We start from the raw sequence: 24,322 nt of genomic DNA, 5'->3' as shown, positions 1-24,322 counted from the left end.
AAATTTAGAGTACCCAATTCGTTTTTTCCAATTAAGGAGCAATTTAGCGTGGACAATCCACCTACCCTGCACATCTTTTGGGTTGTGTGGGCGAAACCCACGCAAACATGGGGAGAATGTGCAAACTCCACACAGACAGTGACCCAGGACCGGGATTAAACTTGGGACCTCGGCGCCATGAGGCAGCAGTGCTAACCACTACGCCACCATGCTGCCCGTCTAATTGCCTAGATGAGCCCTAATCTCCAGATTGATGTTGTCAAAACCAAAGTTATCATTTTAGGTTCTCACCGATAGCCTCTGACTTTGGCTACCACCCTAAATTGAATTGTGAAAGGTGTAGTTATTGTTCTACTACCCCAGGCTGAGGTCACTAAACATCCATTCTGATTGGAAGTATATTCCTTTCTTCCAACCTTGTGACAATGCCCACATCTGTTTCTGCCTCTTCCCTTCTGGTTTACGAACCCTGCGACTATGCCTTTGACATTTTATGATTTAACTTCATGAATGATGCTGCCTCACTTTCTGTGAAAGATTCGCCTTCCTATCATCCCAATCCTTCCACAGCCTCACCCTTGCCTACTCTGCCACCACTTCTAGCCCCACAAACCTTCTGCACTCCTCCAATTCTGTCTTTTATGTATCCCTGATTTTAATTACTCCACCACTGACACCATGTCGTCAGCTGTGTCGGCTCTAAACTTTGAAATTCCCTCCGCAAACCTCTCTACCCCGTGACCTTTTTCTCCTTCTTTAAGACATTCCTTGAAACCTACCTCTTTGGCCAATCCTAATCTAGCCTTCATGCCTAATGTGAATAGAGATACATTGTCTGCGCAATAGTGGAAATTTGTCTTTGGCTTCACCTCCAGTATAACATGTAATCTAATAGAAAAATAATTTACAGTCAGAAGGAGGCTATTCAGCCCATCGAGTCTGCACTGGCTCTTGGAAAGAGCACCCTACTCAAGTACACACCTCCACTCCATCCCCATAACCCAGTAACCAAATAACCCCTCCCACACTAAGGGCAATTTTGGACAATAAGGGCAATTTATCAAGGCCAATCCACCTAACCTGCACATCTTTGGACTGTGGGAGGAAACCGGAGCATCCGGAGGAAAACCAGGCACACACGGGGAGAATGTGCAGACTCCACACAGACAGTGACCCAAGCAGGGAATCGAACTTGGGACCCTGGAGCTGTAAAGCAATTGTGCTATCCACTATGCTACCGTGCTGCCCTGTAATCATACAGTCATTAGTTAAAAACAGTAAATATTTCATGTACACCTACATTTTGTTCACTAATCCAGTCTTGCAAAGTGCCTTGAGACATTTCTACCGTCAAAAGCAATTTGTGTTGCTCCTGAAGTACCTCACATCCCCTAGGAGAGGATATCTTATTTGTTTTTGTGTTATAACAGTAATAAAGAATAAGTTTAAGCTTACTTTGTTTTTCTATATTTGTGTGCTCAGAAAGGCTTAAAACTTTAATTCAGCTTCATGTTAAACAAACGTGCCTGCATATCTATAGTTTAGTTTCACTTTAAACTTTTCCTTCATTGTAGTCAAGGTTTTACAATGGAAAAGCAATTACAGGCTTTAAAACATCTAAGCAGTTGCTTAACAACCAGAGGCCCACACTGAAAAGCAGGAGTTTCAGAGTTCAGTTGGAACCAGATAATCGAGAAGCAAGAAGCTTTCCACAGAAGTGGCCAGGACAGACAGGACAATACAGGGATGCAGAAAGCAAGTCCTAGAAGTCAAAGAACAGAAAGTTCCAGAAACCAGGGAAACTAAGAGAAAAGGGCAGCACGGTGGCACAGTGGGTTAGCCTGCAGCCGCACGGCGCCGAGGTCCCAGGTTCGATCCCGGCTTTGGGTCACTGTCTGTGTGGAGTTTGCACATTCTCCCCGTGTTTTCATGGGTTTCGCCCCCACAACGCAAAGATGTCCAGGCTAGGTGGATTGGCCACGCTAAATTGCCCCTTAATTGGAAAAAATGAATTGGGTAATCTAAATTTATTTTAAAGAGAAAAGACTGAAGACAAAGGAACAAAGAACCAAAACCTGAAGAAGGTACTGATCACTGAAGATAAAGAAAGAGGCAGAAATAGACAGAGATGAAAAGCGCAGACCTGGAGAGGTCAGTTATTGAGAAGCCAGTAATCTTAAGTAATCCTAGGTTCGGTGACACCTTAATACAGCCTGTGAAACAGTGGTGTTGTTTTGATGTGGCTTGGTATCTGAGAGATTGTGTGGAGACTTTAAGGCACGTGTTGAGCCAGGGGGAGGCATACTAAAATGAGAGTTTGAAATCCTGCATGTGGATCTTTGGTGAAGATATCTGAAAGAAAGCTTTGTGTGGGAGAAGATTCTGAGCGTACTCTTTGAAGTGGAATTTGGAAACTCTTGTGTGAAAGCGAGACTTCCAGTGGGATCAATTGGTTCACAGCATAATAAGTATCTGGGCAGATTTGAGGAAATCCACAGAAGTTGTTTTGGGTGGCATCTGCCACTTGGTTACAGAGTGTGCTGTGTCTGACCACATTTCACCTATTGGTTTACATGGACTGTGTACTTACTGAGAACATTAGATTATAACATAAATTAGAACTTGTGTTATCCTTGTAAATCTGTGTATATTTGCAAAGGTATAGCTGGGGTGAAGGAGTATTGTATTATAGTTAACCTTCTCTTGTTTAATAAACGTTTTATCCTTTTGTTAGAAGTTTTGCAGCACTCCTGTTACTCTGTTCATCTATGGGCAGCACGGTAGCATTGTGGATAGCACAATTGCTTCACAGCTCCAGGGTCCCAGGTTCGATTCTGGCTTGGGTCACTGTCTGTGCGGAGCCTGCACATCCTCCCCGTGTGTGCGTGGGTTTCCTCCAGGTGCTCCGGTTTCCTCCCACAGGCCAAAGATGTGCAGGTTAGGTGGATTGGCCATGATAAATTGCCCTTAGTGTTGGGTGGGGTTACTGGGTTATGGGGATAGGGTGGAGGTATTGACCTTGGGTAGGGTGCTCTTTCCAAGAGCCGGTGCAGACTATATGGGCCGAATGGCCTCCTTCTGCACTGTAAATTCTATGATAATCTATGTATCAAAACAAAAAATAAAAGTTACTATCTATCGAGGTGGGATTGTAACACTAGTTCGAATCCCTGCATTGCCCAGCCATGCTCAACCTTAGTGGTAACCTCCTGCTTAGCTTCTCAGCATACAGGCTTCACTTCATTCTCTTACTCTCAGCACCATCTCGGGTGCCAGCTTCTTCAGTCATTGCAACTTGCACAGTGGGGTCGATGAGGAATTAAGCAAAGCAGTTGCAACAAATGAGACTGCGAGCTGGTTTATTTTACACAGCTATTTAAAAATATATATTCAACAAGATTAGATTAGTGCTGTGTTAAACTTTTAATCATGATTCGTTGGTTCAGAATTAAACTGGTCAAGAGTGAAATTCTGCTATGAGCTTCTTTCCAAAACTGGACTCCGAAATGACACTGAGCGATGAAATGAAATGAAAAACACTTATTGTCACAAGTAGGCTTCAAATGGAGTTACTATGAAAGGCCCCCAGTTGCCACATTCCACCGCCTGTTCGGGGAGGCTGTTACAGGAATTGAACCATGCTGCTGGCCTGCCTTGGTCTGCTTTCAAAGCCAGCGATTTAGCCCTGTGCTGCTTATTGTCACAAGTAGGCTTCAAATGAAGTTACTGTGAAAAGCCCCTAGTCGCATGATTAATGGGGAGTGATGTTAATGATGTGGACTGTGGGTTGGTGATGGAAATTTAAAACTGTCTAGAAAGCATTTCATTGAATAAAACAATAATGTTACAGTATTGCAGATCCTGTCAATGATTTCCTGCCGATTATTCTGAAGGGCGCCGACTTTGTTCAAAGACACAACTTAACTGGAGAAAATCTATTTTCTGTTCAGTATTTTTTGCGTTGTTATTTTCAATTCTGCCCATTTTGTCCTTGAGAGTAAAATGACAATAAGACTCCCATAGGGACAATTACATTGAGTTTGACATTGTGCCATTCAGAAATTCGTTCGTTGCTCTTGGCGTATGTCACTATCCCCTCTGGAGCCATTATTCTTGGGTCACATCTGCTGAAATTTGTTGTTTCCTGGATATGTTCCCATGGAGAGTGAACACATCCTTCATGGATTGTATAAGATCTCATTGTTAAAATCCTATAACCTGTAAAGGGATTATCCATAGGACACAGTTTCTGCATTCCTCACTATCTCCCCTGTTAATTGACATATTTTCCATATTGATGCCTACAATTGATATTTTTCCCTATAAAACACAGAAACTCCTATGAATATTGGAACCTTGTAGTTGGCTTTAAACACATCAATAAGCACATAACTGATGAATAAATTGAACAGTTTATGTACTCACATTTGAACAATTACTACTCAGCAGTCTTGCAAGTCTGATTATGGCTGAGGGGCTGGTTTAGCACACTGGGCTAAATAGCTGGCTTTTAAAGCAAGCCAAGGCAGGCCAGCAGCATGGTTCCCGTACCAGGCGCCGAATGTGGCGACTAGGGGCTTTTCACAGTAACTTCATTGAAGCCTACTTGTGACAATAAGTGATTTTCATTTTCATATTTTCCTCAAAGCTCGATGCACAAATATATATTCTTTCTTATGCTTGCTTCGTTTGTCATTTATTGTTCATTGAGTCACGGAGTTTAACAGCACAGAAAGAGGCCCTTCAGCCCATCATGTCTATGTTGAACATCAAGCACCTGTCTATTCTAATCCCATTTTCTAGCACTTGGTGCCTTGTGTGCTCTGGCATTTCATGTGCTCATCTAAATGCTTCTTAAATGTTGCAAGGATTCCATTCCTTTCAGGCAATGAATTCCAGATTCCCACTGTAATGGTGTGTAGGAATTAAGGAGAGTAAAGGGTTAACAAGATGATGTTCATGTATATCAACTCTAGATGGCATCACTGAGTAGTCTTATAAAAGGCTGCGCCTCTAAGCATTCTGGGAGAAGGTGTGGGAGAAGCTGTTGGAGAAGGATAGTGAGGTTGAGTTAGAGTGTAGTTTGTATTGGTGCGAGATAATTCATTACTGTAACATAGATTGAATACTACTATTTTGTTAGCTGTTATTCAGTAGTGTGCATACCATTTCAAGTAGTGTAAAATAAACTAGCTTTGGTTTAAACATATAGCTCTATGTTCTTTGTAAACACGATTACTTTGGCTATCTTGGTGAACAATAGAAGGAACATGACCCTCTGTGTGAAAAAGATTTTATTAAAATCCCCTCTAAATCTCCTGCCTCTTACCTTGAATCTTTGCCCCCTGGTTATTGACTCCTCCGGTAAGGGGAATCTTCTTCCTATCTACCCTGTCTATGTCCTTCATAATTTTGCATATCTCAATCATGTCCCTCCTCGGCTCTAAAGAAAACAACCCCAGCCTAATCAGCCTCTCTTCATAGTTGAAAGACTCTAAGTAACATCCGAGTGAGTCGCCTCTGCACCTAGCACGGTAGCATTGTGGATAGCACAATTGCTTCACAGCTCCAGGGTCCCAGGTTCGATTCTGGCTTGGGTCACTGTCTGTGCGGAGTCTGCACATCCTCCCCGTGTGTGCGTGAGTTTCCTCCAGGTGCTCAGGTTTCCTCCCACAGTCCAAAGATGTGCAGGTTGGGTGGATTGGCCATGAAAAATTGCCCTTAGTGTCCAAAATTGCCCTTAGTATTGGATGGGGTTACTGGGTTATGGAGATAGGGTGGGGGTGTTAACCTTGGGTAGGGTGCTCTTTCCAAGAGCCGGTGTAGACTCGATGGGCCGAATGGCCTCCTTCTGCACTGCAAATTCTATGATAATTTTCTAGTGCAATCATATCCTTCCTATATTGTAGTAACCAGAATTGCTCACGGCACTCTAGCTGTGGCTGAAGGCATGTTTTACACAGCTCCGTTATAACCTCCTTGCTCCTCGGCTAATAAAGTCAAGTATCCCATATGTCTTCTGAAGGGACCAGCTATTTCTGATAGGTAAGAGGATCATTGATTTAGGCATTTTGATGTAAATATTAAAGCCCATGTCAAAATTCATTTAAAAATGAATTCCATCATAAGACTGCAAACACAGTGGGCGCGATTCTCCGCAAATCCGGCGTGCCGTGAAACTGGCCGTGTTTCACGCCAGCCTCGGAGCTCCGTCCCGGGATCCGATTCTCCCCCCCGGGTGGGGCTAGTATCGGGGCCCGGGGAATCACGGCGACGCGGAGTTAGCGAACGTCGCTAACTCCGCCCGCCAAGACTCACGGCGGCTGACGCGCACGATGACATCATCCGCGCATGCGCGGGATTGACGGCTCCAACCCGCGCATGCGCGGATGACATCATCATGCAGACGCATCAAACCCGCATGTGCGGGCCGTCATGCCCCTCAGCCGCCCCGCGGACTGATCCAGCGGGGCGGCGGAAGAACAAATAGTGCGCGGGTATCGGACCCGCTGCCCGCGATCGGTGCCCACTGATCGCAGGCCCATGCCACCCTTGGCACGGCCGTGTTGTGGCCGTGCCAATCGTGCTATGGTTGTCCGGGACGGGCACTTTGCGGCTATTTTCACGAACCCTGAAAACAGGTGTGATCGCGGCTGTGAAAACGGCTGTAAACTCTGCGGTATTCGGCCCATCGGCCTGCGGAGAATCGCTGTTCGTCGTAAAAAATGGCGAGCAGCGATTCGTGTCGGGGGGGGGGGGGGGGTGGTCGGAGGGGGGGAGAATAGCGGGAGGCCGTGAAAATTGTCGGGAAGTCCCTCCCGCTATTCTCCGACCCGTCGTGGGCAGCGGAGAATCGCGCCCAGTATACCTTCAGATTACAGTGTGCAGATTGCAATAATGAAAGCATGGATTTGAAACATCTACAGTCTAACTAGAAGCAAATGAAACAAGTCAATGAAGGTCACAATAAGTTAACATGAATAAGATGAATCTGCCATTGTTCAAAATGTGAACAAGTATAGCAGTCAGCAGAAACCAGATCTGATTAAAAGTGTAAGTCACATTCCAATACACAGCAAACACCCAAAGATGCAACATATTCACAGCTATGTTGCACATTGATGATTGACAACTAACCATCCAATCAAATGCATTTGAGACTCATCCAAGCCAATCAGCACATTACAGGGGTCAGGAGAGATGGAGTCAAACTGATTACATTTTCCTTTAAGATAGAGGTCCAGGCAGCCATTTTCCATTCCAGGATGACTCTATACTATTTACCTAACTACTCACTATCCTAATTTCATATTTTCATATTGCCATTCTAACTCTTAAGTCTGCGCAAACTGTTGCTTTGAGCAAGAAACCATTACTGTATTTTGAAAGTTCAATTTGTTTGTAAACCACTAAGTTAATTATATCTCTTAATGTCTTCTGCTGGCAGGGGCTTTTCTGAGAACATTTGATTTGTAACCACAAAAACATCTCAAACTCTCAATTATAATCAATAGACACAATAAAAGATTTCATTTCGCACCCGAGACGTGTAGCTTAAATTTCTACTGAGTTAAAAGTGTATAGGAGACTACACTTAAACCGCATGATAGATTTCAACACCTTCTTTTTTCTTTTAAAAAAAAATTTAGATTACCCAATTATTTTTTCCAATTAAGGGGCAATTTAGCATAGCCAATCCACCTATCTGCACATTTTTGGGTTGTGGGGGCGAAACCCACGCAGACACGGGGAGAATGTGCAAACTCCACACGGACAGTGATCCAGAGCCGGGATCGAACCTGAGACCTCAGCGCCGTGAGGCAGCTGTGCTAACCACTAGGCCACCGTGCTGCCCTTTCAACGCCTTCTTAACCACCTTACCCACCTGTCTTGCTGACTTCAAGGATATTTAGACATTCACCCCAAGGTCCCTCTGGTCCTCTGCACTTTCTAGTGTCCTACCGTTCATTGTGTATCTCTTGCCTTGTTAGACCTCCCAAAATACATCACCTCACACTTTTCAGGGTTAAATTCCATTTGTCACTGCTCTACCCATCTTGCTTAGATACATGGATACACATAGTTATCTACTTTAGCTTTCCACTTCGCTATTTACCACACTACCAATTTTCACGTCAACTGTAAATTTCTGATCACATCCACATTAGATTGCAAAAATACTTCTTCATTTCAACAACATTTGTGATAACTGCGTCTTATGAATTGCTATTTTCAAACTAAATTTGTTTTAATCCCAAGAAAGACCTTCAATAAAACAATACTTTCATGTAAATGAATTTGCAAATATGTATGGTCGATTGAATATTTATACTTCAATACTTATCTACCGGGTCGTACTACACTCCTGTATGCTTCACCCGATGCCTGTATCTATGTACTTACATTGTATATTTTATGTTTGGCCATTATGTATTTTCTTTTCATGTACGGAATGATCTGTCTGAGCTGCACGCAGAACAATACTTTTCTTTTTTTTTAGAAAATATTTTATTGAGGCATTTATAATTTTAACATTTTAACATTTTAAACAACAGAGAGATCCAACACACGCAAAAAAAACCACAGAACAATACTTTTCAGTACACGTGACAATAAACCAGTCCCATCCAATCCAATTTATGTTTCTATGGCTGCACTGTCTTTATTTCTGTCTATAAACTCAATGTCACAGCACCCTTAAGAGCAGCTACTTTTCTCTTGCCAACCATCTTGTCCAGTGTGCTCCTCAAGGGTCGAACTTTATAACGCCTCTCGCACCAACTGCTCTATAGAGCTACTTGCAGACAGACAATTAGCGGGTTTTAAGCAGCATCTTACCGGGAAAGAGAATGAAAGAGGGGTGGAGACTTTCAGGGAATGAATTCCAGAGCTTTGGACCAACGCAGCTGAAGATACGGCTACCAATGGTAGAGCAATGAAAACTGAGGTTAGAATTGGAGAAGCACTGGGAGCTCAGAGGTTGAAGGATGTTACAGAGACTGTGGAAAGATTTGAAAACACGGATGAGAACTTTAAAATTGAAGCATTGTTGGACCAAGAAACAATGCAAGATAAAGGGTGATGGGTGAACAGGACTTAATGCAAGTCAGGGCAAGGGCTTGCATAGTTTTGAATGAGCTCAGATTAACACAGGGTGTAAAGTGGAAGGCTGACCAGGTGACTACTGGATTTAGTGAAGGCTGTTCAGTTACAGCCACGCACTTGATCAGATGAATCAGAATTATTACAGCACAGGAGGCTATTCGACCCATTATGTCCACGTCAGATATCTCAGTGAGAAATTCATCTGGAGCCATTTTCCTGCCGTCCCCCTAACCCTGCACCTGCTTCCATTTCAAGTAACTATCTAGTTCCCATTGAACCTGTCTCCAGCACACATACTCTGCCAGTGCATCCACATTCTTGGTCGAGTACAAACTCTCCTTAAAATCTCTTGACCAAGCATTTGGTCAGCTGTCCTGCTACCTCCTTATGTGGCTGGTTGACTATTTTATGTGGGGCATTTTCTTTTACGCCATGAAAGGACTATATAAATGCAGGTTGTTGTTGCCTTCTCCCAGTGAAGTTCTCCTACGAGAGGGTCAGCAAGCTGAATTAACAGGTCCAGGCAGCGGGTGACCGAGGGGGGGGGTCTGCCCTCTTCTGCGGCCATGTTCGCAGCCAGGTGACCCTGGAGAGGGAGCAAGCGGTGTCCACAGGCACCCTCGAGCACAGCAGGGGTTGGATTGCTTTATTGACCCCCCCCCCCATCATGCTTTGATTTGGTGTTTGGCAAGTTTCCGTTGCTCTTTGTTATTTTGCCCCTAGCAGGATTTGTCCCTGAGTTGGGCAGCACGGTGGCTCAGTGGTTAGTACTGCTTCCTCACAGCGCCAAGGTCCCAGGTTTGATCCCAGGGTCACTGTCCATGTGGAGTTTGCACATTCTCCCTGTTTCTGCATGGGCCTCACCCCTGCAACATAAAGATGTGCAGTGTAGGTGGATTGGCCGTGCTAAATTGCCCATTAATTGGAAAAAATGAATTGGGTACTCAAATTTTTTTTTTATTGTCCCTGAGTTTATTTCTGTTATTATATTAAGTTGACAAACACAGGGGGCAGCACGGTGGTGCAGTGGGTTAGCCCTGAAGCCTCACAGCGCCGAGGTCCCAGGTTCGATCCCAGCTCTGGGCCACTGTCCGTGTGGAGTTTGCACATTCTCCCCATGTTTGCGTGGGTTTCGCCCCCACAACCCAAAGATGTGCAGGGTAGGTAGATTGGCCATGCTAAATTGCCCCTTAATTGGAAAAAAAAATGAATTGGGTATTCTAAATTTATTTTTAAAAAGTTGACAAACACTAAAATTACCTGGAGGTGCGGTAGGTAGGTGCGCGCATGCGCGGGGGGGGGCGCTGATTGACAGGCTACCCGGGGCCGCGAGCCGCCGTTGCCTTGGCAGCCGAATGGGGGCGAGTCTGCGCACTGAGCGCACGCTGCTACCAGCACCAGTTGGATACAATTCATTCTCAAAGCTGAGACATTGCAAACTGAGGGGGCAACATGACCATCAAGAGCTTCAATCAGGGGCAGCAATACCGGCCTCGAATGGCTTTCCTGCGTAAGGTAAGAGAGAGGGGAGGGGGAACAAAAGAGAGGAATAATAAACTCAACCAGGGCTGCTCCTTCGGAGTGGGAGACAATCTTGTAAATTGGCTTCGATCCGTGAAGAGAAAATTGGAGCTGTCTTCCTCTGTGAAGTACTAATTAATGTCAAGTGTAATTTTGTGATCGAGGTGCAGATGTCTCTCTCTTACACACACACATATGCAAGCATTGCTCAAGGTTCATTTATCTATGTTGCATTCATTTGCTCAAATCAGGATCAGCAACAGATGATTGTCCTACACTGTGTGCTGCATGGACCCAGCTCACTTGTCTATTGTTTATGCAACAAGGGCAAGTTGTCTGCGCCTGGGCAATCGGACTTGCCATGCGTTTAATTTTCCCTTTGCTGTGTGAACTTTTGTGGGTGAAATGATTAGAAATGTCAGAGGACGCATTTGATCCCCCCCCCCCCCCCCCATCTCTTTCCTGAGAAAGATGCTGTGCACCGCCCCTTCGAGAGAAAAAACGATCATCTTGATGGGAACCAGCGATAACCAAACGGGAAGGGTGTGTGTATGGGGGTGTAGGGGGGTTAGTCAGGATCCAGGGAGACGGACGCCTTTATCCCATTTCATAGAATTAACTTTACTGAGAATGACAGGACAACATACCTGAGGTGTGTCTCAGTCAGACAGGGGGGGGGGGGCATCAGCAGAAAGGCTGCCGGCGAGAGAAATGTATCGCTATTTACTATAAACCACACGTTAAATAATAAAGCTCGACGTCTAAGCGCGAGGCATTTGAAGGGAATTCACTTCAAACGCGCCGCAGCATCCCATCGCCGACCTTCAGCTCCTTCCCAGGCTCAACGATTTGCTCCCATTTTCAGCCCCTGTCTCGTTCTTCTGCTTTAGAAATATTGCCCCGAGGGGCCAGCGGGCTCCATGACGGAGGATGAAGCGCGGGCTGCCCGCCAGTAATGTCCGGGCTCCGTCCACCCTTCCCTCAGTGTTCCCTCAGTGTCACCGTCTGGTGCCGGGGTTGCACCATTCCACCGGCTCTCACACTGAACGCCATCCTTCTCCCTCAGATAAACCACTGGGATAATAAAGTAATTGGAACTGGGAGGGGAACTGATCGGGGTGGGGCGGGGGGGGGGGGGGGGAGGTGGTCTTTCGCCGATGACCCATTTGCTTTTGATGTTTGATCAAGTTCACCTTTTCCTCACCTGCACTCGGCTGTAAACTCAGCTTCTCTCACTCCTGAGTCAGCACATTGAGGGTCCAAATCCCTCAACAACTCAGACCAAGGCCTGATTTGCTCTCTCTGGGAGCCTCCAAAGATCCTCGGGCACTATTTGGAAGAAGGACAGGGAACATATCCCTCCATCAACATCACTTAAAGAAGTCTTACAACACCAGGTTAAAGTCCAACAGGTTTGTTTGAGACTCACCTGAGGAAGGAGCTGTGCTCCGAAAGCTAGTGACTCCAAACAAACCTGTTGGACTTCAACCCGGTGTTGGTAAGATTTCTTACTGTGCCCACCCCAGTCCACCGCCGGCATCTCCACATCATAACATCACTAAAGCAAGTCCCGCTGCTGTTTATGGAAGTTTACAGATGATAGTTGGGCCCCTTTCGCTGACAGAGGGAGAGAGCTGGTCTAAGAGCATCATAGGATCATAGAATTTACCGTGCAGAAGGAGGCCAATCAGCTCATCGGATCTGCCCCAGCCCTTGGAAAGAGCACCCTACTCAAGCCCACGTCTCCACCCTATCTCCATAATCCAGTAAGCCCACAACCTTCTTTGGACACTAAGGGGCAATTTAGCATGGCCAATCCACCTAACCCGCTCATCTTTGGCCTGTGGGAGGAAACCGGAGCACACGGAAGAAATCCACACAGTCACGGGGGGGAAAAGCAGACTCAGCACAGACAGTGCCCCAAGCCGGGAATCGAACCTGGGACTCTGGAGATGTGAAGCAACTGTGCTAACCACTGTGCTACCGTGCTGTATGGGTGATATTTGTGTGGGCAGTACGGAGGTGCAGTGGTTAGCACTGCTGTATCATGGCACTGAGGACCCGAGTTCGATCCCGGTCGCTGTCCGTCTGGCAATTGCACATTTTCCCAGTGTCTGCGTGTGGGTCTCACCCCCACAACCCGAAGATGTGCAGGGTAAGTGGATTGGCCACACTAATTTGTCCCATAATTGGGAAAAAAAAGAATTGGACACTTTAAATTTATTTTAAAAATGGGTGATATTTGTGCTGTTGAAAGAGAGGAAGAGATGGCTCGGTTGCGGAAAGAATGTTACATAGAATTATGAGTAAGTTACAAGATAGGAAAACAGTTGTTCAGCCCGACTAGTCTATGATGGTATTTGTGAGCACTCACCCGATATGTGCTGCGTCCACATATTCCTGAATTATCTTTATCTTGAGGAGGATTACTTTCCTCCAGAGGATAGAGGGGGTCTGGAGCTCACTGCCAGAAAGGAAGAAACACTCGTTGCATTCTTTAAAAAAAACTTGGAAATGCACTTGAAGTGTCATAGTCGACAGGACCTCTTGACCAAGAGCTGGGATTAGGCTGGATTGGTATCTCTTTCTCAGCAGCCCCAGGCAAGATGGCCTGAATAGCCTCCTCTGTCATACATTTCCTGCAGGCTGTTCTCTAAACTGATACAGCTCACCTGGTTTATGCACATAATAATAATGTGGATTAAAACACTTGGGGAGTATTCACAAGGTTGCTGTGTAATCAAAGGGGTTACCAGGGGCTGGTTTAGCACAGGGCTAAATCGCTGGCTTTGAAAGCAGGCCAGCAGCACGGTTCGATTCCCGTAACAGCCTCCCCAACAGGCGCCGGAATGTGGCGACTAGGGGCTTTTCACAGTAACTTAATTTGAAGCCTACTTGTGACAGTAAGCGATTTTCATTTCCTTTCATATTCGGAATAATGGATACATGACAAGGCTTTGAGTGGTTTGTGAATAGTTCTCACATCTTGGTATGGACTTGCCCCGAGTTTTCAAATGGGAAAGTGGTTAGGCCAGCATTTATTACCCATCTCTAGTTGCCTTTCAGAAGATGATGGTGAGTTGCCGTCTTGAGCTGCTGCAGTATCGGAGGTGTAGATACACCCACTGTGCTGTTAGGGAGGGAGTTCCATGATTTTGACCCAGCGACAGTGAAGGAATGGCGATCTATTTCCAAGTCAGCTTGGTGAGTGACTTGGAGGGGAACCTCCAGGTGGTGGGGTTCCCAGGTATTTGCTGCTCTTGTCCTTCTAGATCAGGGGTGGGCAAACTACGGCCCGCGGGCCGCATGCGGCCCGCCAAAGGTATTTCTGCGGCCCACCAAGTCATTAAAAAAAAAAAAAAAAAATTTTTTTTTTTTTTAAATTTTTTTTTTTTTTTTTTAATTTTTTTTTAAGGTTAATGCGGGGGGGCTGTTGGGTTACTTACTGGTATAGGGTGGATACGTTGACTTGAGTAGGGTGATCATTGCTCGGCACAACGTCGAGGGCCGAAGGGCCTGTTCTGTGCTGTTCTATGTTCTCTATGAGGCGCCCAGAATCATAACCGGGTGAAGTAATTATTTTACTTAATATACTATGCGGCCCTTTGTGAATTGTGAATTTCTGAATGTGGCCCTTGCACGGAAAAGTTTGCCCACCCCTGTTCTAGATAGTAGTGGTGGTGGGGTTGAAAAGTGCTGTCTAAGGAACCTTGGTGAGTTCCTGCAGTGCATCTTGTAGATGGTACACATGGCTGCCACTGTTCATCGGTGGTGGAGGGTATGAGCGTTTACTGCCTTTGATATCAATTTTTGGAGTAATCCAGCATGACTTTCACACAGCTATTATTGTTTGTAATGCCATTTGTAGTATATTTTTAATATATTTATTTAATATATTTGAATGCCAAGGAATTAAGCAGTTCTTTATAAAAACAGGTTAAAAAATCAGGTTAAAAAAAACATGAGATTCACCTTTTTCAGTTTTTAATCTGTCTTTATAATATAATTCAGTATATCTGTAACAGAGATTGCATGCCAGAATTAAATAACGCTTAATTTTTGAAAAGGCATGAAAATTAAGGTGTTCAGAGAGATTTGGGCATACTTGTACATAAAACACAAAAAAGTTACCATGCTGTTAGGGCAAGCAATTAGGAAAGCAAATGGCATGATGGCCCTTATTACAAAGGGATAAATCCAAAAATGTGCAGGTTAGATTACAGAGATAGAGCAGGGGAATGGGCCTAGGCAGGGTGCTCTTAGTAGGGCCGGTGCAGACCTGATGGGCCGAATGGCCTCCTCCTGTAGGGATTCTATGGGCTTTGAGTACAAGAATAGCGAAGTCATGCTGCAAGTGTCTCGAGTCTTGGTGAGATCACACCTGGAACACTGTGACTTCTGCCCTCAATATTTAAGGAAGTGTACCCCTCTATCCCTGTAATTTTCGCCTTCAAGTATTTATTCAATTCTCTTTTGAAGGCAGCTGTTGCATCTGTACCAGTCACCCTATGTCAGGAAATGCACTCCAAATCCTAACCACCCATTGCATTTTTTAAAAAATCCTCTGGTTCATTTGCCGGCTAAATCTGTGCTCACTGGTTACAGACCCACCAGCCACTGGAAATGTATTCTCAGCATATAATCTACCTAAACCCTTCATGAAACACTTTAAAAAAAACAAGCATTCTCCTAACCTCCATGAGACGTGAGGCATTGCTCTCTGCCTGTTTCTGACTAATGGGAGTGCATGAGGGAATTTTGATATTGTGTCCTACACTGATTTCACTCAAGTGATACAAAGCTTGATCGATGCATGAATTTTCCACATTAACAATTTAATGTGTGTGCTATCAGAGTATGACTGCAATAAATCAGCCAATTGACAGAGCAACGCATAATGAAACAGTCAAACTCCCTTTCGCAAATGTGCAGATGATGAAGAGCTAAGGAGACTCTGGTGCATGGAGGTGAATTTTAATTCTTGAATACGAAGGGGGCTGGAACGAATTATCAATCGTATTCATGATCATTTTCCCAAACACCTACACTAAACATCATACTCCTCAGGCATTTGATTAGCAGCCATCATTTTTTATTTGTAAGCCCCATACAACTTGTAAAAACTTGATGCCGAATAAAAACATTTTTTTTAGACACGTTCCGCCTTTTTACTTGTGCAAGATCCTCTCTGGCAAATCGCCACCTCTTTTTAACATTGGAATTGTTTTAAGAATAATTGGTATTATAGAATTCCTGGTGTTAATGAGAATTTCTTAATTCACAGTGATCTTGAGGCAATCTTGCACGTTATGTAAATATTTGTAAAAATGAGGGCAGCACGGTGGCGCAGTGGGTTAGCCCTACTGTCTCACGGCGCCGAGGCCCCAGGTTTGAATCCCGGCTCTGGGTCACTGGCCCTGTGGAGTTTGCACATTCTCCCCGTGTTTGTGTGGGTTTCGCCCCCACAACCCAAAGACGTGCAAGGTAGGTGGATTGAATACGCTAAATTGTCCCTTAATTGGAAAAATGAATTGGGTACTCTAAATTTTTTTTTTCATTTGGAAAAATGGGCCACCTTTAAGGCAGTGTTCAGGCAAGTTAAATTCCAAAAATAAATTTGATCGCAAACACTGTTCCCATTCTCGGGCAGAAAGTACAGATAATGGTTCCAGCTGTTGCCAATTACACCTCTTCTAGACCCATTTTTTGTTGGTTTACTGCCCACTTATTATCTTCTCTTGCTGTGCACAATCATCTCTTTTATCATTTAGTCGCTCTTCCTCTCTGCCCTCCCACAGATCTTCCCTTTTGTCCCTACCACCACACACCACCACTGCCCCCTGACTCTGACCCTTAGCACAGGGCTAAATCGTTGGCTTTGAAAGCAGACCAAGCAGGCCAGCAGCACGGTTCGATTCCTGTAACAGTCTCCCCAGACAGGCGCCGGAATGTGGCGACTAGGGGCTTTTCACAGTAACTTCATTGAAGCCTACTCGTGACAATAACCAATTTTCATTTCATTTCCTTTCTCACGGGCTGTGAGATCTTTAACTTCTCTCAGTGCTGAAGAAAGCACATCATTCTGAACCCAATGAATATTTCAGAATTTTCAGTTTTAATAACAAACTAATTGCCGTGGCTAATTATTATGTCAGTAAAGTATGTTTCAATAACCATTTATTATGCTAATAAAGTATATTATAGTAGCAATAAGTCTAGTTTCCTGCTCAGATTTTATAATAGATGTTAGATTAATAGGTTAGTATCAATGGCCCATAGTATGAATCCATTGGTACATTTGGCAACCTGGATTTTGGTGGCAATGTTGCGGTGATACAAATGAGGTTGACAATACAGGGCAAAATGGTGGCACTGCTGTCTCACAGCACCAGGGACCTGGGTTCAATTCCATCCTCGGGTGACTGTGTGGAGTTTGCACTTTCTCCCCGTGTCTGTGTGAGTTTCCTCCCACAGTCCAAAAAAGTGCCGGTTGGGTGGATTGGCCACGCTAAATTTCCCCTTAGTGTCCAAAGGTGTGCAGGTTAAGTGGGGCTATGGGGATAGGGCGGGGAAGTGGAACCTTTCACCCCCTTGCTTATCAAGAACTGATGTACTTATGCCTTCAAGATATTCAAAGGCTTATAAGGCATCAGATAACATCTGACAGCCAAAGACATCTTTAACAGATCAAACTTGCCAAATAATCATTTGGAATGTAGAATAATAATCTACCTCTCAATTGATGATGCTCAGAATTTGAGAGCATGACACTGCATTTTGAGTCAATGTAGGTGAAAATAAATGCTGATCTTCTCGGCATGGGTGTGTTTGGCAAGCCCTTTAGAAATTATATTGTATTTGGTAAGTTTATTCATGGTGATTGGTGGGAGAACATCCCTCAGCAAACTATTTGGGCAGCAGTGATCCTTTCTACTGTTTCTGCATATGAAAATTGTCCATTCCCTTGGACATCAAGCATTTTTGGGGCAGTGGCGACCATCTGAAGTGGTAATTGTTGAGACTGTTCATTTCATTATCTTTTCCTTGGTGGGTTATTACCCATTTTCATCTCTGTCGTTTCTATGGCAGTCCCCCAGGAAGTGCCTGTCTCTGTGGGGAAATGGTTGTCCACCCTACAATGACAAGGCCAAAATGGGTGTGGATGGTGTCATGAATCTGCCTGGAGACAGCAATCGATAGTATTCAAAGGATGCGTCTCCCCGTAACGAGGTTAGAACTGCAGTTTAGATAATAATCAAGTATGAACAGTGTATGGAAGAGAAGCAGATTATAGATGATTGGGAAGGTCCCGGAGATGTACATATGTTCATGTATAATCGAGGAAGTTGAAAGGAGCAGAGAGCCGAAAACACAGGAGGCATAATCAAAGAACAACAAAGGTATAATTGCCCAGACCCTGGAAAGCCAGGAGAGGCTTTTACCATCTAGCAGTCTCAGAAAGAGAATAGGCTAGTTTCTAGCTGCCAAGATTACAGGCTTCTAAGTCTTAGAGCCAAGGCAGTGCAGTAAACCTTCATGACTGCAGTTTTACAGTATATTTGCTGAAGCAGGAAAAAGGCGGTTCCCAGATTTGAGTATCATCCCTGTAAGGTGTGGTAACTACAGCTGGTTATTCAATTTGGATGTTGTTTGGGGACAGGGAAGTCTTGCACAGTTCAGGTATAGTAGGTATATTTTGTTATAAGGGGTATGTACCAGCCCAGTACCAGCCTTCCCGGACAGGCGCCGGAATGTGGCGACTAGGGGCTTTTCACAGTAACTTCATTGAAGCCTACTCGTGACAATAAGCGATTTTCATTTCATTTTCATTTCATTTATGTTCTATAGAAACTGTGTGTGTTTAGTAGTTCATACATCTTAATTGGGTGAGAGGAGAGTCGTCCTGTTTGTGTGTGTTTGTCTTTTTTTTATACTTTAATAAATAGTCTTTAATAATTGTTACACGATGACTGGGCTATTTATTCTCACTGGGGTGTCACTTGTCTCCTCACACCAAAACAAAATAAAACTATACATCCCCCACAAACTGGTGTTCCAAATTGGGATACCTTCGCACATAACATCAGTTTGGTTCATGACAATGGGGAGTGAAGCTCCATGTCTAAAGAATAAGAGAATGTACATTTCCTTCTCTCCATAGGAGGGAGGGGAAACAGGAGGGTAAGTATAACTCTTCAACCAAAGGGTGGAGCACGTGTGTATGTTGGAGAAAGATAAATATGTCTTTTTAATGCTTATTTTTGTGAGTTACACTTCTGCTTCTATTAAAATAGGCAACCGCGCAAATCCCCTGACATAAGACCCAGCAAATGCCAAAAACTTTACATTATCTTTTTGAATTGTATGGAAATTGCAACAGGTGCTGATGGAAAAAGAAACAGTACTCCATCCAATTCAGGTCAGCTCTGCACATCACCAGCTCCGTAATGTAAGGTTGCGTCACTCAATTCTCTACACCCAGGCTCCAGGCTCAGTCATTGCCGCAAGAACAGCACTTTAGTTCAAAAGGGCATTCTGAATACGCCATTCCTTTTATGATTTGTTTCTATTTATAATCCAGCATGGCTTCAAATACTGTAATTAAGCTTCCTTAAAACAATCACCCTTGGAACAATCTGAATTCATTCCGTTTTTCGGCTTCTCTAATTCCAACATGAGTTGACGACTCGCGTTTCTTTCCAAAATGTTCAGCTATTGGTCCAGTTTTAAAGAAGACTATTACTGGGGTGCTGGCTGTCAGGAGATAGTGAGATCCTTACAATGAAGGACATTTATCCCCTTACAGTTTGTCTTTAACCTGTTGAAGAGGGAATGGGTCAGACCATGTCCTGTTGCACACTGGCTAGGAGGGAGTGCAGCACATTGAGGAAGCTCAGGATTCAGTATCCCGTGTATAATGGACCATCCAGTTTCTGTTTTTGAACTCTGCCTTTTGGAACCCAGCAACCGCACTGGACCTCCTAGTCCTTTGCATCTTTACCATGATAACTGCACCGGCAAAGTTTGGATTGGTGTCAAACCACAACTGGCTGTAGCAAAATTCTGCCTTCTAAGTATTCTACCAGTTGAAAGCAATTTTAGTAAAAGGACAAAACCTTAGTGGTGAAATCTCTCCATCCATTAAAATATCCATTCTAATCTAGGTTTAATTAGTGTGAGTGCATCTCAGGTTTGGAACAGCATTCTGCATTCAGGTCACCAGCCACTCGACAATTCTTTTTCTCTTTCCTTTCCGGGTATAATGCAGGACTGTGCCAATCTTTAATTGATGTTCCTCCCATCCGCAGGAGGTTATCTCATTTAAGTAATGATGCTAATCACCGAGAAAGAAGACTTGTTTCCATCGTAAATTCATCTCCTTTTGTAACTCTTGGGTCAAAGCGATCAATGACAATCCCCATGTCTTTAAGTAAGGATCACGTCATATTCTGACCAACAAATGGAAACCAGCTGAGAAAAATCCATAGTATTAGATCTGTAAACAGCAACTTGTGCAAGATAAAGGAAAAATATATTATTTTCTTTATTTCATTTTACCTGTTAAATCTACAGGGATAGTAATGACTATCACTGCACCATTCCAATAGCCAACATACATAGGATGAGTAGGCCATTAAACCCCTTGAACCTGTTCCACCATTCAATTAGATCATGGCTAATTAATAACTTAACTCCATTTACCAGCTTTACTTCTGTAACCCTTCCTCCTTCAGGTACCGTCCCCTACGAGGATGTGGACAACCACGGATTTCCATTGGATTTGGTCCATGATCGTGCTTGGCATTTTACTGCAGGGGTTTGCCATTGCCTCCTGTAGTCTGGCTGACCATAAAACTCTCCCGCCCACCATCATGCATATTGGAAGGATTTAGGGGCTGATAATCAATCCATTTGACCATGGTATGGACATACCTTCCATGGTCATCAAAGACCTTGGGCGGGATTCTCCCGTACCTGGAGTTAAATTATTAATCCTCCGCACCTTTAGGGGCTAGGCCGGCGCCGGAGCGGTTTGCGCCCCGCCGGCCGGCGTGGAAGGCCTTTGGCGCCACGCCAGCCGGGGCCGAAGGGACTTCGCTGGCCAGCGCGGGTCCGTGCATGCGCGGGAGCGTCAGCGGCTGCTGACGTCATCCCCGCGCCTACGCGGGGGGGGGGGTGGGTTCACCTACGCGTCGGCCATCGCGGAGGCTGACAAAGCCGACGTGTAGGAAAAGAGTGCCCCCAGGGCACAGGCCGCCCGCGGATCGGTGGGCCCCGATCGCGGGCCAGGCCACCGTGGGGGCACTTCCCGGGGCCAGATCGCCCCGCGGCCCCCCAGGACCCCGGAGCCCGCCCGCGCCGCCAGGTCCTGCCGGTAAGGGACCTAGTCTAATTTACGCTGGCGGGACTGGCAAAGAACCAGCGGGACTTCGGCCCATCGCGGGCTGGAGAATCGCTGGGGGGGCCGCTGCGAGCGGCTGTCAACTGGCGCGGCGGGATTCTCACCCCCGCCGAATCTCCGGTGTCGGAGAATTCGGCGGCCGGTGGGGGCAGGATTCACCCCCCCCTCTCTGACCCGGCCGGGGGGGGGGGGGGGGGGGGGGGGTCGGGGAATCCTGCCCCTTGAAGTTGTTATGATGCCCTGAGCTAGCGCACAGTCAGTTCCAGCCCCACCTGACCTAGAATCAGTGCACAGGTGAAATTAGATTTTAAATTAATACCTGAGGCTTTGATTGATTTAAATTGACTACAGTCACCAGGTTTGTAAAATTTAAACACAGCTAACCTTTTATTATTAACAGTCATTATAATTAATAAGCAAAAAATACAACTGGCTATCTACTATCTGATTCCCAAGTCCCCGCCTCCCCTTTTCTAACTCCCTGACTCGTGACACACACACAGACAAACAATACCAAGGCAAAGGGTGGATGAGAGGGAAAGAAAATATAATAAAATAAAAGGATAAAGGATCTTTGATGCAAACGAATGTCTTCCAGTTAGTTTCTTTCTCAAGATTAGGCCTTCAGTTGGGTACTTCCTTTTCCTTCAGCTTATAATGATCTTCATGCAATTTACGGACACAACAGGCAACGGGTAGCAGAGGCAGGGAGAAAACACAGCTCCTCTTCCTTCGAGGCTTCAGATGGTTTTCTCTGGCAAGGTTGTCCACTTTTTTCTCTAGATTTAGTATCTTTTCGAGTTTACAGCAAAGATGTGCCAGGCACTCACTGATGTTGGAACAATAAAGCAGTTCTTTCAGCGAGTGGGGATGTGCAAGCCAAGTGCGATAAGGGCCTCACGGTAGCATGGTGGTTAGCATCAATGCTTCACAGCTCCAGGGTCCCAGGTTCGATTCCCGGCTGGGTCACTGTCTGTGTGGAGTCTGCACGTCCTCCCCGTGTGTGCGTGGGTTTCCTCCGGGTGCTCCGGTTTCCTCCCATAGTCCAAAGATGTGCGGGTTAGGTGGATTGGCCATGCTAAATTGCCCGTAGTATAAGGTTAATGGGGGGATTGTTGGGTTACGGGTATGCAGGTTACGTGGGTTTAAGTGGGGTGATCATTGCTCGGCACAACATCGAGGGCCGAAGGGCCTGTTCTGTGCTGTACTGTTCTATGTTCTATGTTCTATAAGCTCTCTGTCAGAAAGCATCACGCAGGAACCAATCACTGACTGTTGTCAGGCAGAACACTGGCCTTGTCCAACTCACCAGTTGCCAATTAGCCAATCAAATCAACTTCCTCCAAAGTTGGTTCCTAAGATTCACCTGGCACCGAAGGGTCTGGTTTCTCCTCTCCAAAATACAAAACCTAGGAACACACTGTCCTGGCAAGCACTCTTCTGCTTCAGGCATGTTCTGATTCTAAGGGACCCAAAATAAAGGAAATGGGAACAAAGGAAATGAACAGGAAGAATTCTTATAAAGTGGGACCTGAATCAAGTTTCTGTCTCCGAGGTAGGGGACGGTAGCACTATGCCAGACTACCTCCCTGAATACCCGTACTGCACAAAAATCTATTCACCACAATTTTGAAATCTTTAATTGACCCACCATCCTCCAGAGCTTTGGCTGGTAGAGAGTTCCAGATTTTCATTAGTTTTTTTGTGTGAAGATAAGTTTCCTGACAACACCCTTGAACTACCTAGTCGCAATACACCCCCCTCCCCCACCACATATCAGAGAAATAGTTTCTTTCTGTCGACCCGATCAACTCCTTTGAAAATACCAAAAATGTATATTTATATCATATCTTTTTTTTAAATTTAGATTACCCAATTATTTTTTCCAATTAAGGGGCAATTTAGCATGGCCAATCCACCTACTCTGCACATTTTTGGGTTGTGGGGGCGAAACCCACGCAGACACAGGGAGAATGTGCAAACTCCACACGGACAGTGACCCAGAGCTGGGATCGAACCTGGGACCTCAGCGCCGTGAGGTGGTTGTGCTAACCACTAGGCCACCGTGCTGCCCATTTATATCATATCTTTAATTAAATAAAACATCCCAAGTTGTTTTACAGGAACATTATCAAACAAACAAAGAACAAAGGAAAGTACAGCACAGGAACAGGCCCTTCGGCCCTCCCAGCCTGGGCCGACCATGCTGCCCGTCTAAACTAAAATCTTCTACACTTCCGGGGTCCGAATCCCTCTATTCCCATCCTATTCATGTCATTGTCAAGATGCCCCTTAAATGTCACTATCGTCCCTGCTTCTACCACCTCCTCCGGCAGCGAATTCCAGGCACCCACTACCCTCTGTGTAAAAAACTTGCCTCGTACATCTCCTCTAAACCTTGCCCGTCACACGTTAAATCTATGCCCCCTATTAATTGACCCCTCTATCCTGGGGAAAAGCCTCTGACTGTCCACTCTGTCTATGCCCCTCATAATTTTGTAGACCTCTATCAGGTCGCCCCTCAACCTCCGTCGTTCCAGTGAGAACAAACCGAGTTTATTCAACCGCTCCTCATAGCTAATGTCCTCCATACCAGGCAACATCCTGGCAAATCTCTTCTGCACCCTCTCTAACGCCTCCACATCCTTCTGGTAGTGTGGTTGTCCAAAATAAGACAACAATGAGCCACACAAGGTGACAGTAGGTCTGGTGACAAAAACTTGGTCAAAGAGGTAAGTTTTAAGGGGCATTTTAAAGGAAGAAAGTGAGGTCGAGAAATGGAGAGGTATCGGGAGGAAATTCCAGAGCTTGGGCCTTGGTAGTTGCCACGATCAAAGGTAGAACGATTAAAACCAAGGACGCACAAGAGGCCAGGATTAGAGGAACAGAGGTATCTCAGAGGATTGTGGGGCTGGAGGAGATGCCAGAGAAACGCAGGGGTGAGGCCATGGAGGGATTTGAAAATGAGGATGAGAATTTTGAAGTCAAGGCGTAACTTGACCCAGTGTAGGCCATTGAACACAGGGATGATCATCCAGAATACCTCAATTTGAACACCGTCTAGTCCTTTTTGTTCAAAGGACTGCAAGTCTAATGATCAAAGGTTCAGGGGTGAAGAATCAATCCTGAGGATAGTCACTAGCTTTTTGGGTTTGAGCAGGTTACAGACCGATGGAATGCATCCGTTGATATTGTCATGAAGAAGTGCTTTATGCCAAATAAGTATTTTTATTCTACCAGCTGGGAACCTGAATTGAACTTTGAAAAACAAACTTGAAGAACACAGGGTGCAAC

At 45.2% G+C, this 24,322-nt stretch overlaps 1 protein-coding gene across 2 annotated transcripts in view; it reads left to right on the top strand.

Moving 5' to 3' along the window:
- The first annotated feature begins 10,457 nt into the window (after nt 1–10,457).
- Nucleotides 10,458–24,322, top strand: part of rgs9b (regulator of G protein signaling 9b) — a 98,507-nt gene continuing 84,642 nt past the window's right edge. Inside the window, exon 1 of one of the 2 annotated variants that reach the window (XM_038776864.1) lies at nt 10,458–10,620. In XM_038776864.1, coding sequence (XP_038632792.1) covers nt 10,558–10,620 — 63 coding nt within the window. In that variant the 5' untranslated portion in view covers nt 10,458–10,557. The remainder of the gene's footprint in view (nt 10,621–24,322) is intronic. The other variant, XM_038776863.1, reaches the window with a different exon arrangement.

The sequence above is a fragment of the Scyliorhinus canicula genome, chromosome 18 (assembly GCF_902713615.1).
Source record: "Scyliorhinus canicula chromosome 18, sScyCan1.1, whole genome shotgun sequence".
NCBI lineage: Eukaryota > Metazoa > Chordata > Chondrichthyes > Carcharhiniformes > Scyliorhinidae > Scyliorhinus > Scyliorhinus canicula.
Note: the sequence above shows the minus strand (reverse complement) of the source record. Positions and strands in the feature narration are given on the sequence as shown.